Source organism: Oncorhynchus keta, chromosome 4 (genome assembly GCF_023373465.1).
Source record: "Oncorhynchus keta strain PuntledgeMale-10-30-2019 chromosome 4, Oket_V2, whole genome shotgun sequence".
Taxonomy (NCBI): Eukaryota; Metazoa; Chordata; class Actinopteri; order Salmoniformes; family Salmonidae; genus Oncorhynchus; species Oncorhynchus keta.
The window spans coordinates 54,988,268-55,002,282 of record NC_068424.1 but is presented as its reverse complement, the minus strand read 5'-3'; the positions used below and the strand labels follow the sequence as shown (position 1 = coordinate 55,002,282).

The 14,015-nt window shown below is 43.8% G+C and overlaps 1 protein-coding gene and 1 pseudogene across 2 annotated transcripts; one reads left to right on the top strand and one right to left on the bottom strand.

Moving 5' to 3' along the window:
- Positions 1 to 169: 169 nt before the first annotated feature.
- On the bottom strand, positions 170 to 2,163 carry LOC118384035 (nitric oxide-associated protein 1-like; annotated as a pseudogene).
- Positions 2,164 to 4,007: 1,844 nt separating this feature from the next.
- Positions 4,008 to 14,003, top strand: LOC118378540 (DNA-directed RNA polymerase II subunit RPB2). Of its 2 annotated transcripts, none has more exons than XM_035765530.2 (24): positions 4,008 to 4,173; positions 4,574 to 4,646; positions 4,754 to 4,904; positions 5,010 to 5,122; positions 5,234 to 5,453; positions 7,046 to 7,204; positions 7,332 to 7,496; positions 7,598 to 7,794; positions 7,991 to 8,110; positions 8,282 to 8,468; positions 8,593 to 8,736; positions 8,932 to 9,071; positions 9,226 to 9,337; positions 9,481 to 9,834; positions 10,052 to 10,220; positions 10,355 to 10,451; positions 10,534 to 10,628; positions 10,799 to 11,049; positions 11,399 to 11,488; positions 11,852 to 11,959; positions 12,188 to 12,301; positions 12,424 to 12,584; positions 13,183 to 13,378; positions 13,648 to 14,003. In XM_035765530.2, exons 1-24 carry the CDS (start codon positions 4,155 to 4,157, stop codon positions 13,735 to 13,737), a joined length of 3,525 nt encoding a protein of 1,174 aa, XP_035621423.1. In that variant the 5' UTR covers positions 4,008 to 4,154; the 3' UTR covers positions 13,738 to 14,003. The 2 variants fall into 2 exon arrangements, with proteins under 2 accessions (XP_035621423.1, XP_035621430.1); XM_035765537.2 differs by having other exon boundaries at positions 4,152 to 4,286.
- Positions 14,004 to 14,015: the final 12 nt, after the last annotated feature.

Below are 14,015 nucleotides of genomic sequence, written 5' to 3'. Positions count from 1 at the left end.
GCATTCACCTGAAGGTAATCAATTCGTCCTAGAGCTCCCAGGAACAGCAACATTCCAGTTTTCAACACAAACGTCCTGTGTACGATGGCTTGTGTGGGCACAACCATCTTAACCTGCTCAGTCAACAGATTGAGGACCTATCAAGCATGAGAGAGTGAGAAAGGGGGGTGGGGGGCACTTTGCCTTGGTTTATAGCAATGAACAGAAGATTATGAGCTGAATGGTTGGCATTGTTCAACACTAGTCTGGGCTTTTCTTGTAAGAAACCCCTTACGAGAGTGGTACAATGCAATAATAAACCAGTCATAAATCTACTGCAGTGACCACTTTATAGATAATTCTGTTCTATTGCAGTGTGCATAAATGTATCATGGCATCCTGCTTGTGCAAATTATACTTTGTGGTATAGCCTAGTAATAGGATAAATAAATAGAAAGGCACACCGTGTTCCCCCAGAGGACATGCAAAGGTACTTTTTGTATCTACCAACCCTCTTGCATCAGAAGGGAAACTAAGTTGAGTGGTATTAATTAGTCAGCAGTGTTCTCTCCTAGTGCTAGTGAACAGCTGCAACATGTATACACGCTGTTTCAATTAGGAAGGTACAGGGTTCCATTATGAGCTGCACTGTAATCTATGAGACAACAATTATACTGGCCACATTGAAGTCGTTTTAGCCCGGCGTAACAGCCAGCAGTGGCGCCAAGCGGAAGCAGAATGTAGCTCACGTCATGCTCTCTCATGATGCCAGGGGTGTCATAGAGCCAGTGGGCATCTTTCAGTTCGTTGAGCGTCAAGCCCACATCTGGAGAAGGGTTGAAAAGAGTACGGTCTTTCTCCTCCTTGTCAATCATGTCCTCTCCATAGGCCAGACTGTATCAGGCCTCTTTTGGATTCTACGACGGTTACCACCAGTTCTGTCACCAACAGCCAACACCAATCTCTTACCCACTCGGTAGCCCTGCTTGCTGAACTGTTCCAGTCGCTTGAGCCCCTGTGGAGATATCACTCTCCGTCTGCTTGGAGGCACTCTGGAGCCTCTAGGACCTCCTGAACATGCAGTACCGAATGGGGTTGATGATGGGGAACTTCAGAAGGGTCGGCGTTATATCTTTGGATAATATTACATTTGAAAGTAAACAAATGTAAGTCTGATTTAAACCCTCCATCAATGTGACTGTAAAAGTGGTTGGAATGTGAAGCTCATTCAAGACTAATGATTGCAGCAACAATAGACAAAGAAGAGTGTTCCATAAATCATAATGTATCTTATAGTAACTGTGGATAACATGCAGGCTGGGCAGAGCTCCATCTTACCAGGCCATGGAGATATGGTGGCTTTGTGGATCACATCCGAGGCTCTGGATTTGCAGTAGTCTGACTCCAGTAAAGTGTTAAACAATGTGGATTTCCCCGTGTTGGCCATTCCCGCTAGATACACGTCTCCATTGTACTTCCACAATCTCTGGAGATTTGATTTTCTATGCCATATCCCGTTTTGGTTCTAATGAAGGGGGTATCTTTGATATTATCACTGGAAATGCCTACACCAGCACAGTACTGGGAAAGCTGACATTTAATATTTTGCAAGTAGTTTTCAGTCTCCAGGGAGCAAGTCCACTTTATTACCCAGAACCACTATGTGTTTGTTTTCTCCAACAAGTTATAGCAAGTCTGGTACTATGGAGTATGGGATGTCCAGGAGATCCATGATGAACAGTACCAAGGCTTTCTCTGATTTGACCCTGCAGACTATATCCAGGTATTCCTCCTTGGACATCTTGACAGTCAATGCCTTTTGGTGGTGTGTGAGCAAGTAACAACGATGACAAATGCCTTTTTTCAATTCCTTTTCCTCTAGCAAAAGTTTATACTTCTCACTTGGTAGATAGCCTGCCACATCAGGTGCAGTGCATGACTGTGCAACATCTGTTGCAACAGGTGTCAATCCTCCATATCTAGCGTACCATAGATTTTATTTTTCGTCCTTTTGCTTGTTTCCTCGAGAAGGAAGTCTATATCACGAAACTCGATGAGAGAATCGGGGCTAGCTGTCGCCACTTTGGTCCCATCTCTCAATGACCACAGCTGTTGCTCCAGAGTTCTCTGCTGCTTCTCAGAGCCTGACCTCAGCGGCAACCTCTTGTCGTCTTTGGAAATCATGGGGACAGCAATCACATGGAGCTAACCATGAAGTTGGTCCTTGTGAGTATTTTCTTGATCTATGTAGTCCAGGAAAACAAATTCCCCCTCATGTTCCAGCTCTATGGAGTTGCATTTCCCTTGATTGTTGACATTTTTACCCAGATCTTGAATTTCACCCCTTGCTTCTCTTACAGTGCTGTAAAATCTGGTCGTTCTTGTATCATCCACAGGGGTGTAAAGTACTGAAGTAAAAATACAACTTAAGTAGTTTTTTGGGTATCTGTACTTCACTACATACCTAAAGAAAATTATGTACTTTTTACTCCATACATTTCCCCTGACACCCAAAAGTACTCGTTACATTTTGAATGGTTAGCAGGACAGGAAAATGGTCTAATTCACACACTTATTAAGAGAACATCACTACTGCCTCAGATCGGGCAGACTCACTAAACACATGCTTAGTTTGTATAAAATACTGAATGTTGGAGCATGCCCCTGGCTATAAGTACATTTTAAAAAACAAGAAAATGGTTCCAGCTGGTTTGCTTTATATAAGGAATTTGAAAAGATGTATACTTTTACTTTTGATACTTAAGTATATTTTATCAATTACATTTACTTTTGATACTTAGGTATATTTCAAACCAAATTCTTTTAGACTTTTACTCAAGTAGTATTTTACTGTTTGACTTTCACTTTTACTTGAGTAATTTTCTATCTTTACTCAACTATGACAATTGGGTACTTTTTCCACCACTGGTCATCCAATACAAAAGGGAGTTTATGATGGAACATGTTTCCTTCAAAAACAGACATATAGTGCCTTGGTAGAGGTGATGAGGTCGATTTGGTACTTTGGTTTACAGATAGACATGGAATTGATAGATGTCTAAAAAAATGTACATGTAACTATTTCCCGTAATGGGGGTGGCAACAATTTATACATCTTTACAAAGTAACACAATTGAACCATACATTAAACAATGATAACATCACCTTGAATAACAACACGAGCGGTTGCTTCTTCTTCTTTGGTGGAGTTTAACGGCGGTTGGCAGTCATTACCGCCCCTAACTGAACTATCAACAATGTGTATAACTAAACCAAGATATACCACAGCACATCTTTTCTACAGCCTGTCTTTTCCAACGGGAACAAATTAGTTATCGTGCGCAGAGCAAGCAGGAGGTGGGTATAGCCAAGCACGAGCTAGCGAGATTCTATTGGCGCTTTCTAGTATCAGCTGCATATTTTCGTAAGGGAACGCATACTCTGTGAAGTGCACGCGCGCAATAATTCAATTCATCTTCCTTTTAAACGCGATTTTTAAAAAACTTTTGCAAAGGGTAAAGTCCACAAAACGTAGTCCACTCTGTTCAAAACAGATTATAGTTTTGGGAACAGAAAACGATATTGAGATCAAATGTTTGGTCGATGAAAACATTTGCAGAGTGTCGGCGAAATCCAGCTCGTTCCATCTTCCCCCACTGCCGGCCAGTGGGCTCAGGGCTTCCTATCACGACCATATTTGGTCATGAGTGGAAACGCCAAGCGGATGCTTCATTTTTATACATCCAGCGAAATATCTAGTCTGTGAAGCTGTAGTTTAAATCCATTACACATGTGAGTTGCTGCAACCAAAACTCCATGTATATCCTGACGGAACTGACGTTGGTGGAAATGTTGTTTATTTACGTTTACAACTATTAAGATTCGGCATCTGATAATAATAATAACATATTATTTATTATATAAAATAATATGATTATCATAGTTAATATTAGAACAGAATAGTATAAATATTTAGTTAAGACTAATTTCTAGCACGGCAAAATAACAGTTTTGGCAGGAAATGACGTTTTACGATAGACCGTCAATATTTCTTTTTGTATTACTTTAGATAGCAAAGTGTGCAACGTTAGACAACGTTGAATCCGACACTGTTGATGTTTTAAACGTCGGATTCTGCTTATTTAGGCAAACACGAGAGGGAATAAGCAGTAATCATGTATGACCAAGATGAAGGTATTTCAGCTATTTTACATAATGTAGCCAGCTAGCTAAGTTAGCATATAGGCTAATATATGGCGCCAGGAGCATCAACAAGAAGAGATAGCAAGCAAGCTTGCTAGCGCTATGTAGGTTGACTCGTTTGTTACATACCAAATATGGTTTCACCAAACTAAACACCTAACGTTAGCTAGCTATAGCACACTTTCAACTAGGCCTATCTATATGAGAATCACATAATGACATTATATGCAAAAAAAAGCTGTCTTTGATATCTGCAGAGCTGAAATACCTTTATTTGTGTCTATCAGTTGTTCTGTAGAAAACTCCATGAACTAGATCCGGGGCCTAGGCTAACATTAAATCACGGAGTCTGCATTCACTTTGTTGATGTATTTTCCTTGATCTCTGGCAGATATCCAATACGATGAGGATGAGGATGAAATCACCCCCGATTTATGGCAGGAAGCTTGCTGGATTGTTATCAGGTAAAATTATGCTCTCCCTACCTATCTCTCTTTTGATCATCATGGAGCATACACTATGCAGATTGCTTATGTTCAAATAACACTATCTTCTCTTATGCACCCTACAGTTCCTACTTTGATGAGAAGGGTCTGGTGCGACAGCAGCTGGACTCCTTTGACGAGTTCATCCAGATGTCTGTGCAGAGGATTGTGGAGGACGCCCCGCCCATTGACCTGCAGGCTGAGGCCCAGCACACCTCTGGAGAGGTGGAGGACCCGGTGAGTGACAGACAGGAACTTTCTGATACGCTGCTCTATGTAGGGCCTCTCTGAGGGCACTCATTCATGGCCTGTTACTAATGAGCCTATTGCTTTGTTCTACAGCCACGCTACCTGCTGAAGTTTGAACAGATCTACCTTTCCAAACCCACTCACTGGGAAAGAGATGGAGCACCTTCACCTATGATGCCCAACGAAGCCAGACTCCGGAACCTCACGTAAGTTGGCCCATTTGGAGGCAACATTTTATCACAATATATTTCCCGTGCATGTCATAGGCAATCTTTATTCCTGCCAGTGCCAACCAGGCTCACATATGTATTATACAGGTACTCTGCTCCCCTGTACGTGGACATCACCAAGACCATCATCAAGGAGGGAGAGGACCAGCTGCAGACCCAGCACCAAAAGACCTTCATCGGCAAGATCCCGATCATGCTGCGCTCCACCTACTGCCTTCTCAGCGGCCTGACGGACCGTGATCTCTGTGAGCTCAACGAGTGCCCGCTAGATCCCGGGGGCTACTTCATCATCAACGGCTCTGAGAAGGTAGAAGAAGAAAGAGCGAACAGGGGTGGAGGGTGGGATGTTCAGTTCCAGTCAAAATTTTGGACACACCTACTAATTCAAGTGTTTTTCTTTATCTTTACTATTTTATACGTTGTATAATAATAGTGAAGACATCAAAACTATGAAATATGGAATCATGTAGTAACCACAAAAGTGTTAAACAAATCCAAATATATTTGAGATTCTTCAAAGTAGCTACCCTTTGCCTTGATGACACCTTTGCACACTCTTGGCATTCTCTCAACCAGCTTCACCTGGAATGCTTTTACAACAGTCTTGAAGGTGTTCCCAGATATGGTGGGCACTTGTAGGCTGCTTTTCCTTCACAATGTGGTCCAACTCATCTCAAACCATCTCAACTTGGTTGAGGTCACCTGCCCTGCCCTCCCTTCACCTGCCCTGCGTCTCACAAAGACAAGGTGGTTGGAACCAAAAATCTCAAATTTGGACTCATCAGACCAAAGTACATATTTCCACCGGTCTAGTGTCCATGGCTTGTGTTTCAAGTCTCTTCTTCTTATTGGTGTACTTTAGTAGTGGTTTCTTTGTAGAAATTTGACTATGAAGGCCTGATTCACGCAGTCTCTGAACAGTTTATGTTGAGATGTGTCTGTTACTTGAACTCAGTGAGCATTTATTTGGCCTGCAATTTCTGAGGCTGCTAACTTATCCTCTGCAGGAGAGGTAACTCTGGATCTTCCTTTCCTGTGGCGGTCCTCATGAGAGCCAGTTTCATCATAGCGCTTTTGGGAGTTTTTGCAACTGCACTTCTTTTTTTTTTTTTTTTACCTTTACCAGGCAAGTCAGTTAAGAACATATTCTTATTTTCAATGACGGCCTGGGAACAGTGGGTTAACTGCCTGTTCAAGGGCAGAACGACAGATTTGTACCTTGTCAGCTCGGGGGTTTGAACTTGCAACCTTCCGGTTACTAGTCCAACGCTCTAACCACTAGGCTACGCTGCCGCCCCGGCTTGAAGAACCTTTAAAAGTCCTTCAGATTTTCCATATTGACTGACCTTCATGTCTTAAACTGTCGTTTCTGTTTGCTTATTTGAGCTGTTCTTGCCATAATGTGTACTTGGTTAAATAGGGCTGTCTTCTGTATACCACCCCTACCTTGTCACAACACAACTGAATGTCTCAAATGCATTAAGAAGGAAAGAAATTCCACAAATTAACTTATAACAAGGCACACCTGTTCATTAAAATGCATTCCAGGTGACTACCTCATGAAGCTGGTTGAGAAAATGTGTGCAAAGCTGTCATCCAGGCAAAGGGTGGCTATTTGAAGAATCTCAAATATAAAACATATTTTGATTTGATTAACTCTTTTTTTTGTTTTGGTTACTACGTGATTCCAGATGTGTTATCTCATAGTTTTGATGTCTAAAGAAAAACCCTTGAATGGGTAGGTGTGTCCCAACTTGTGATTGATTGGTACTGTATGTCTGGTCTTGTTTGTTTGGGTACCAATGTTTCTTCAATACTTTTCACGAAGCATCTGAGAAACACACGCTTTTGCTTGAAGAGGAAGTTTTATTGATAACAATTGTTGTATTTGGTGTGAAGGTCCTGATTGCCCAAGAAAAGATGGCCACGAACACAGTGTACGTCTTTGCCAAGAAGGACTCAAAGTACGCATACACAGGGGAGTGTCGCTCCTGCCTGGAGAACTCCTCGCGGCCCACCAGCTCCATCTGGGTCAGCATGATGGCCAGGGGAGGACAGGTGAGAAACAAACAACCTTGAACACCAAAATATACCCTGTCTGAATTTGCTGGCAAAGTTGCATTTAGGTTCTCTTGCCTCTGCTACTGCACCCAAATGTTGACTCTCCTTGTTTCTTTTCCCCCAGGGGGTGAAGAAAAGTGCCATTGGTCAGAGGATCGTGTCCACTCTGCCCTACATCAGACAGGAGGTGCCCATCATCATAGTGTTCCGAGCCCTGGGCTTTGTTTCCGACAGAGACATCCTGGAGCACATCATCTACGACTTTGACGACCCTGAGATGATGGAGATGGTAAAAGTTCTACATTTTAACTGACAAATGAAACATACTCCTGCCCCCCTCTTTCTCATCGCCCACCCACACCTCTAATCTGATGTGCTGTGCTCCACCAGGTCAAGCCCTCCCTGGATGAGGCCTTTGTGATCCAGGAGCAGAACGTGGCCCTGAACTTCATCGGCTCTCGTGGTGCCAAGCCCGGTGTCACCAAAGAGAGGAGGATCAAATACGCCAAGGAGGTGCTGCAGAAGGAGGTGCTCCCCCATGTCGGAGTCAGTGACTTCTGTGAGACCAAAAAGGCCTATTTCTTAGGGTGTGTTTTTTTATTATGTTATATTAATGTAATAATCATAGAGATCCTATTATTCACTAGGTTTCTGTTGGAGATTCTATATGTAATTTTATGGTTATCACAGTATGATGTTACTGATTGCATAAAGACCAATATGTTGTTGTTGTGCTTGATGTATTAGCCTAACACAGTGTTGTATATTTGGGTCTGTTTGTAGGTACATGGTCCACAGACTGCTATTGGCTGCTCTGGGCAGAAGAGAGCTGGATGACAGGGATCACTACGGCAACAAAAGATTGGACCTGGCTGGGCCTCTGTTGGCTTTCCTGTTCCGAGGGTAAGGCCTGAAGGAACTCCTCTACAAAGCTATGATTCACAGATGCAGGACTACTTTGTGCAAACCACACTCCTATCCAAACTGAGCATTTGGTGAATATTTATGGAGTCAATGGGATACTAAGTCTGTAACTTGAATCAAGCTCTTTTTAATTTCTTTGGACGCTTTTAGAATGTTCAAGAACCTGCTGAAAGAGATCCGCATCTACGCCCAGAAGTTCATTGACAGAGGGAAAGACTTCAACCTGGAGTTGGCCATCAAGACGCGCATCATCTCCGATGGCCTGAAGTACTCTCTTGCCACGGGGAACTGGGGTGACGTCAAGAAGGCCCATCAGGCCAGAGCTGGAGTGTCCCAGGTAACACAGTGCAGAAGACATCTAGTACACATTCCTATAGAGTTTAGGCTCAGTTTGCCATTATGCTGCGACAAGAGGATTGTTGTCATTCCGAACCAGAACTTTTTGTGTTCTTTATCATTAGGTGTTGAACCGCTTGACCTTTGCCTCAACCCTCTCCCATCTTCGACGGGTGAACTCCCCCATCGGTCGGGACGGCAAGTTAGCCAAGCCCAGGCAGCTTCACAACACGCTGTGGGGCATGGTGTGCCCTGCTGAGACCCCCGAGGTACGTTCAAAACCAACCCAAATGACATCTGTGTTCATATCAAGGGCTATTGTTGCATCATACCATATTTTAAGGTTGAGGTTAACCTCAAAGAATTAAGCTCTCTGTCAATTAAGGCGTGTCATTGATATGCTATTGGCCCTTCTTACTTTGTTCCTGTCTTTGTGCCTCCCTCTGTCTATCTGGTCTCTCCAGGGTCATGCTGTAGGCCTGGTGAAGAACCTGGCCCTCATGGCTTACATCTCTGTGGGCTCCCAGCCCTCTCCCATCCTGGAGTTCTTGGAGGAGTGGAGCATGGAGAACCTGGAGGAGATCTCACCTGCAGCCATCGCAGAGTTAGTCCAGCAGATGGCAGCACACTGCTCTTTATCAGTCCAGAAGATATCTAAGCGTTCTCAGTCTTTTATGCTGAGTGACTTGTATAGTTTGTCAACCTTTCTTATTTGCATTTTAACTTAATTTTTTTCTTCATTAATTTAACACTAACAGTGCCACAAAGATCTTTGTGAATGGCTGCTGGGTGGGAATACACAAGGACCCAGAGCAGCTGATGAACACACTGAGGAAACTGAGGAGGCAGATGGACATCATTGTGTCTGAGGTGATTTTTTTTCCCGGAATTTCAGCTTTTCTAACATTTTCATTATTTATTATATTATTATTCATTTGAATTAACCTACAAACACAATATTCCTTATCCTGATGTGCTACGTTGTTCTGATTCGTGTTTACGCCTGTTTCTAGGTGTCCATGATCAGAGACATCCGAGAGAGGGAGATCCGCATCTACACAGACGCCGGGAGGATCTGTCGTCCTCTGCTGATCGTAGAGAAACAGAAGCTGCTGCTGAAGAGGAGACACATCGACCAGCTGAAGGAGAGGGAGTACAACAACTACAGTTGGCAGGACCTGGTGGCCAGCGGCGTGGTGGAGTACATCGACACCCTGGAGGAAGAGACAGTGATGCTGGCCATGACCCCTGACGACCTCCAGGAGAAGGGCGTGGCCTACTGTTCTACATACAGCCACTGTGAGATCCACCCCTCCATGATCCTGGGAGTCTGTGCTTCCATCATCCCCTTCCCCGATCACAACCAGGTACGGCTAAAAATATGACGCTCCTAAAATATATTTTTAAGTTGGCATGGTTGATTAGGTGCGGTGGCAATGGTATTGTCTATGACAAGACAAGGATATAAAACATACGTTTTTTTTCAGTCTTGGTATACAGTATCACACGATTTGTAATTTATATGCCTCTGTTTTAAGTGTAATCTTATTAATACCATTCCCCCCCATCTTTTCCCCTGTGTAGTCTCCCAGAAACACGTACCAGTCTGCTATGGGTAAACAAGCCATGGGTGTGTACATCACCAACTTCCACGTGCGGATGGACACCCTGGCCCATGTGCTCTACTACCCCCAGAAACCCTTAGTCACCACTCGCTCTATGGAGTACCTGCGTTTCAGAGAGCTCCCAGCAGGTGAGAACTGGAGCGCTGCAGAAGTAGCAGCCAAATACACTCCTTAACTCTGACCTAAAGATTTATGCCTTTTGAAGAAAAAAAAAATTGAAAGTTCTGGCTCGTTGAAATCCTCTCATTTGTGCCTGGTTTAGGTATCAATTCTATTGTGGCTATTGCGGCGTACACTGGCTACAACCAGGAGGACTCTGTCATCATGAACCGCTCTGCGGTGGACCGTGGATTCTTCAGGTTTGCGCTGTGATTTGAAGATAGAAATTTGCTGTGATAATGACTTTTAAGGCGGTGGTGTAATTAACGGTGTTTATTTCAGGTCTGTGTTCTACCGCTCCTATAAAGAACAAGAGTCGAAGAAAGGCTTTGATCAGGAGGAAGTCTTTGAAAAACCCACACGCGAAACATGTTCGGGTACGTCCTAGGCATCTTGGCATCTACAAGTATAGAGGAGTCGGCCAGAAAATCAGAGCCTACTATTTCCATCATCTCATAAAATGTTCCATCGTCAGCTTCCATTTAAATTGGCAGTCATACAAACAGAAGTGCTGTGTGAACAATCCAATGCCCTTGCCTTCCCCCAGGTATGAGGCACGCCATTTACGACAAGCTGGATGACGACGGCCTGATAGCTCCCGGCGTGCGCGTCTCCGGCGAGGACGTGATCATCGGCAAGACGGTGACCCTGCCGGAGAATGACGACGAGCTGGACAGCACCAACCGGCGCTACACCAAGAGGGACTGCAGCACCTTCCTCCGCACCAGCGAAACGGGCATCGTGGACCAAGTCATGGTCACCCTCAACCAGGAGGGCTACAAGTTCTGCAAGATCAGGGTGTGTCCTGAGTCCTCTAGCTTACCACAATAGGCATATTGTGTCAAGTTGACAATGCATTAGTAGGCTGTAAAAATGACAAACAAACCGTAATAAATTATCCCTGTTGGCAGCTCTACCTATTTGTCAAGTTTAGAGTAGGCAGGAAGGTCATCCGTAGGCAGGTTTGAGTTGAGTTTTACGAGCATGATTGCTTCCATAGAAGCAACAAGCCCGAGATACCAAATCCGAGTTGTTGACAGATTGACTAAATTAAATATGAGCTCCACTGTTTGAATATTGCACCCTCTAACCTTGGGCCCAAATTGTGGCATGATTTAACTCAAACTCCATTTGTTTCTTCTTGCAGGTTCGCTCTGTTCGTATCCCCCAGATTGGTGACAAGTTTGCCAGTCGACACGGGCAGAAGGGTACTTGTGGTATTCAGTACAGACAGGAGGTAGCGTATTAAACACACGTTCCTCATGCATAGTCTACAGGACTGCTCACTCTTAAGTAGATTACACAGTATGACATTGAGCCAGGAAATATTTATCATGATGTTTAGTCAATGGCCTCGAGACATTGTGTTTAGACTGAGCCTAAACATAAATAAAGCCAAAGGCCTCTTCAGAGGAAATGCTAAGTCAACCACGTCCCAGTAAATACTATAAAACTTATTTAGAGAGAACATGGAAGTCTCTGTAGAACATGCAACATTCCTGCAAGGGGTTATGCCTTAGAAAGACTGGCTTAGAAAACTGGAACCCTCACACAAGTTTTTGTAAGGGAACTATGTCCTTTGTTCCGTTTCTTTCCACAGGACATGCCCTTTACTTGCGAGGGAATTACCCCAGACATCATCATCAACCCCCATGCCATCCCCTCTCGTATGACAGTCGGCCATTTGATCGAGTGCCTGCAGGGCAAGGTACCTGCCTAATAAGTCCTCACCCTACTTAATTTTAACTTGTGTTACTCCTATGTTGAGACTTCTGAAGAATGTGACAGTAAACTAATAAGGTACCTAGATTAAATATTTTAGAAATTACAAAGGTCAGTGTGAATTTGTTTGTTAAAGGTCAGACTTTTTGTCATGGAAATAAAGTATAGTGTATGGATGGGAGTTTTCTTGTTTTCACCCTCTTTCACCGTGTAGGTTTCAGCCAACAAAGGGGAGATTGGTGACGCCACACCTTTCAACGATGCGGTCAACGTGCAGAAGGTCTCCAACCTGCTGTCTGAATACGGATATCACCTGAGGGGCAACGAGGTCAGGACATCACCCTCCTTTACCATTCACATCTAACTTCCTTAGTAGCTATTTCACACGGAGCTATTTCACACTAGTCTGTCTATAGAGTACAATTAACGGGCCTCGTCTTTCCCTTCTAGGTGTTGTACAACGGTTTTACCGGCCGTAAGATTACCTCTCAGATCTTCCTCGGCCCCACATACTACCAACGCCTAAAGCACATGGTGGACGACAAGATCCACTCCCGAGCCCGAGGCCCTGTCCAGATCCTCAACAGACAGCCCATGGAGGGCAGATCACGGTAAGAGTGATTTAACGTAGGACTTTTTCCCTTTTATGGCGCTATTTGAGTGCACTGGGCATGCATTCCTGGGCTTGTATTCGTTAAGCAACTTTAAGTAGGAGCTGATCTAGGATCAGTTCTGTCTTTTCAGATGATAATAAATGCACAGTGGGAGAGGGACCTGATCCTAGATCTGCACTTCTAGATCAGATGCTTTATGAATACAGGCCCTGATCTCGCCCAGTTAAATCTAGAATCCTTAATTGAAACAATAACAAAGCAAGCACCCCACCTCTGTTTTGGTAAAAAGCTGAGGGATGGGCCTGGAGAAATGTAACCACTGAAATTCATAGACAGAGCAATGGATGCAAGGACTGATCATCCATGATATCAATATTATAGTTTTAACCATATTTTGAGGCAACAATAATGCAATAAAACAAGGTTATATTTTGGGTTCTGATGGCGTACAACAGTTGAACTAAGCTCATGAGGCATTTCTAAGTTATATTCTTCAAGAAACAATGGCTATAAGTCATTACTTTATAAGTCCAAAACTTGATTTAGTAACTGCAGATTGCCACTTTAACTAACCATGCTCTCATTTTGCACCCAGTGATGGAGGTCTTCGTTTTGGGGAGATGGAGCGTGATTGTCAGATAGCCCACGGCGCGGCTCAGTTCCTGCGTGAGAGGCTGTTCGAGGCGTCTGACCCCTACCAGGTCCACGTCTGCAACCTCTGTGGCCTCATGGCCATCGCCAACACCCGTACACACACCTATGAGTGCAGGGGCTGTCGCAACAAAACACAGGTATGGAACAACACCACCACCAGTCTCCCAGTTATTCCTGTTTATTACTTAGGCCGGCCTATTCACATGTTGTTTATGTCCATTATACCTTTATTACTGTAACCAGAATGTCAATTCCAAGTTCTAACTACAATACAGTATAGTGAAATAGATTTTAAAGTGTTCCAACAGGACTATAAAAAAGTATTGCCTCTATAGCCTTAGTTTTGTTGAAGATTTATCGAATAAGATGTTTGTACAATGTAACCGTTTCCACCCTTTCTTGTCAGATCTCACTGGTCAGAATGCCATACGCCTGCAAGCTGCTCTTCCAGGAGCTCATGTCCATGAGTATCGCCCCTCGCATGATGACCAGTTAGGAGCACTACTAAACCCCTGTCCAGTCAACAGGAATTGAATTGTGTTGTAGGAATGTCGAGGACATCGCTTATCTCTTCAGTGAGAGAGATGGAGCCTCAGGAGACAAAAACTAAACGCAACAGTCAACTTGTTTTTACGCTAATGGTCAGGTCCCCACGATTTGTCTCGCAAAATTATTTTGGGCGTGATATCACTGTTTTATAACGGAAGGAACAATGTCTCGGTTGTTTTTGTCAAACTAGAATAAATAAAGGTTGGTTTTTAATTTATTGTCACA

What these genes read in the sequence shown, in the direction of transcription:
- LOC118378540 (XM_035765530.2), top strand. An exon ending in TGGACATCATTGTGTCTGAG is followed by an intron (nt 9,338 to 9,480) that starts GTGATTTTTTTT and finishes GCCTGTTTCTAG; the next exon opens with GTGTCCATGATCAGAGACAT. An exon ending in GTATTCAGTACAGACAGGAG is followed by an intron (nt 11,489 to 11,851) that starts GTAGCGTATTAA and finishes TTCTTTCCACAG; the next exon opens with GACATGCCCTTTACTTGCGA.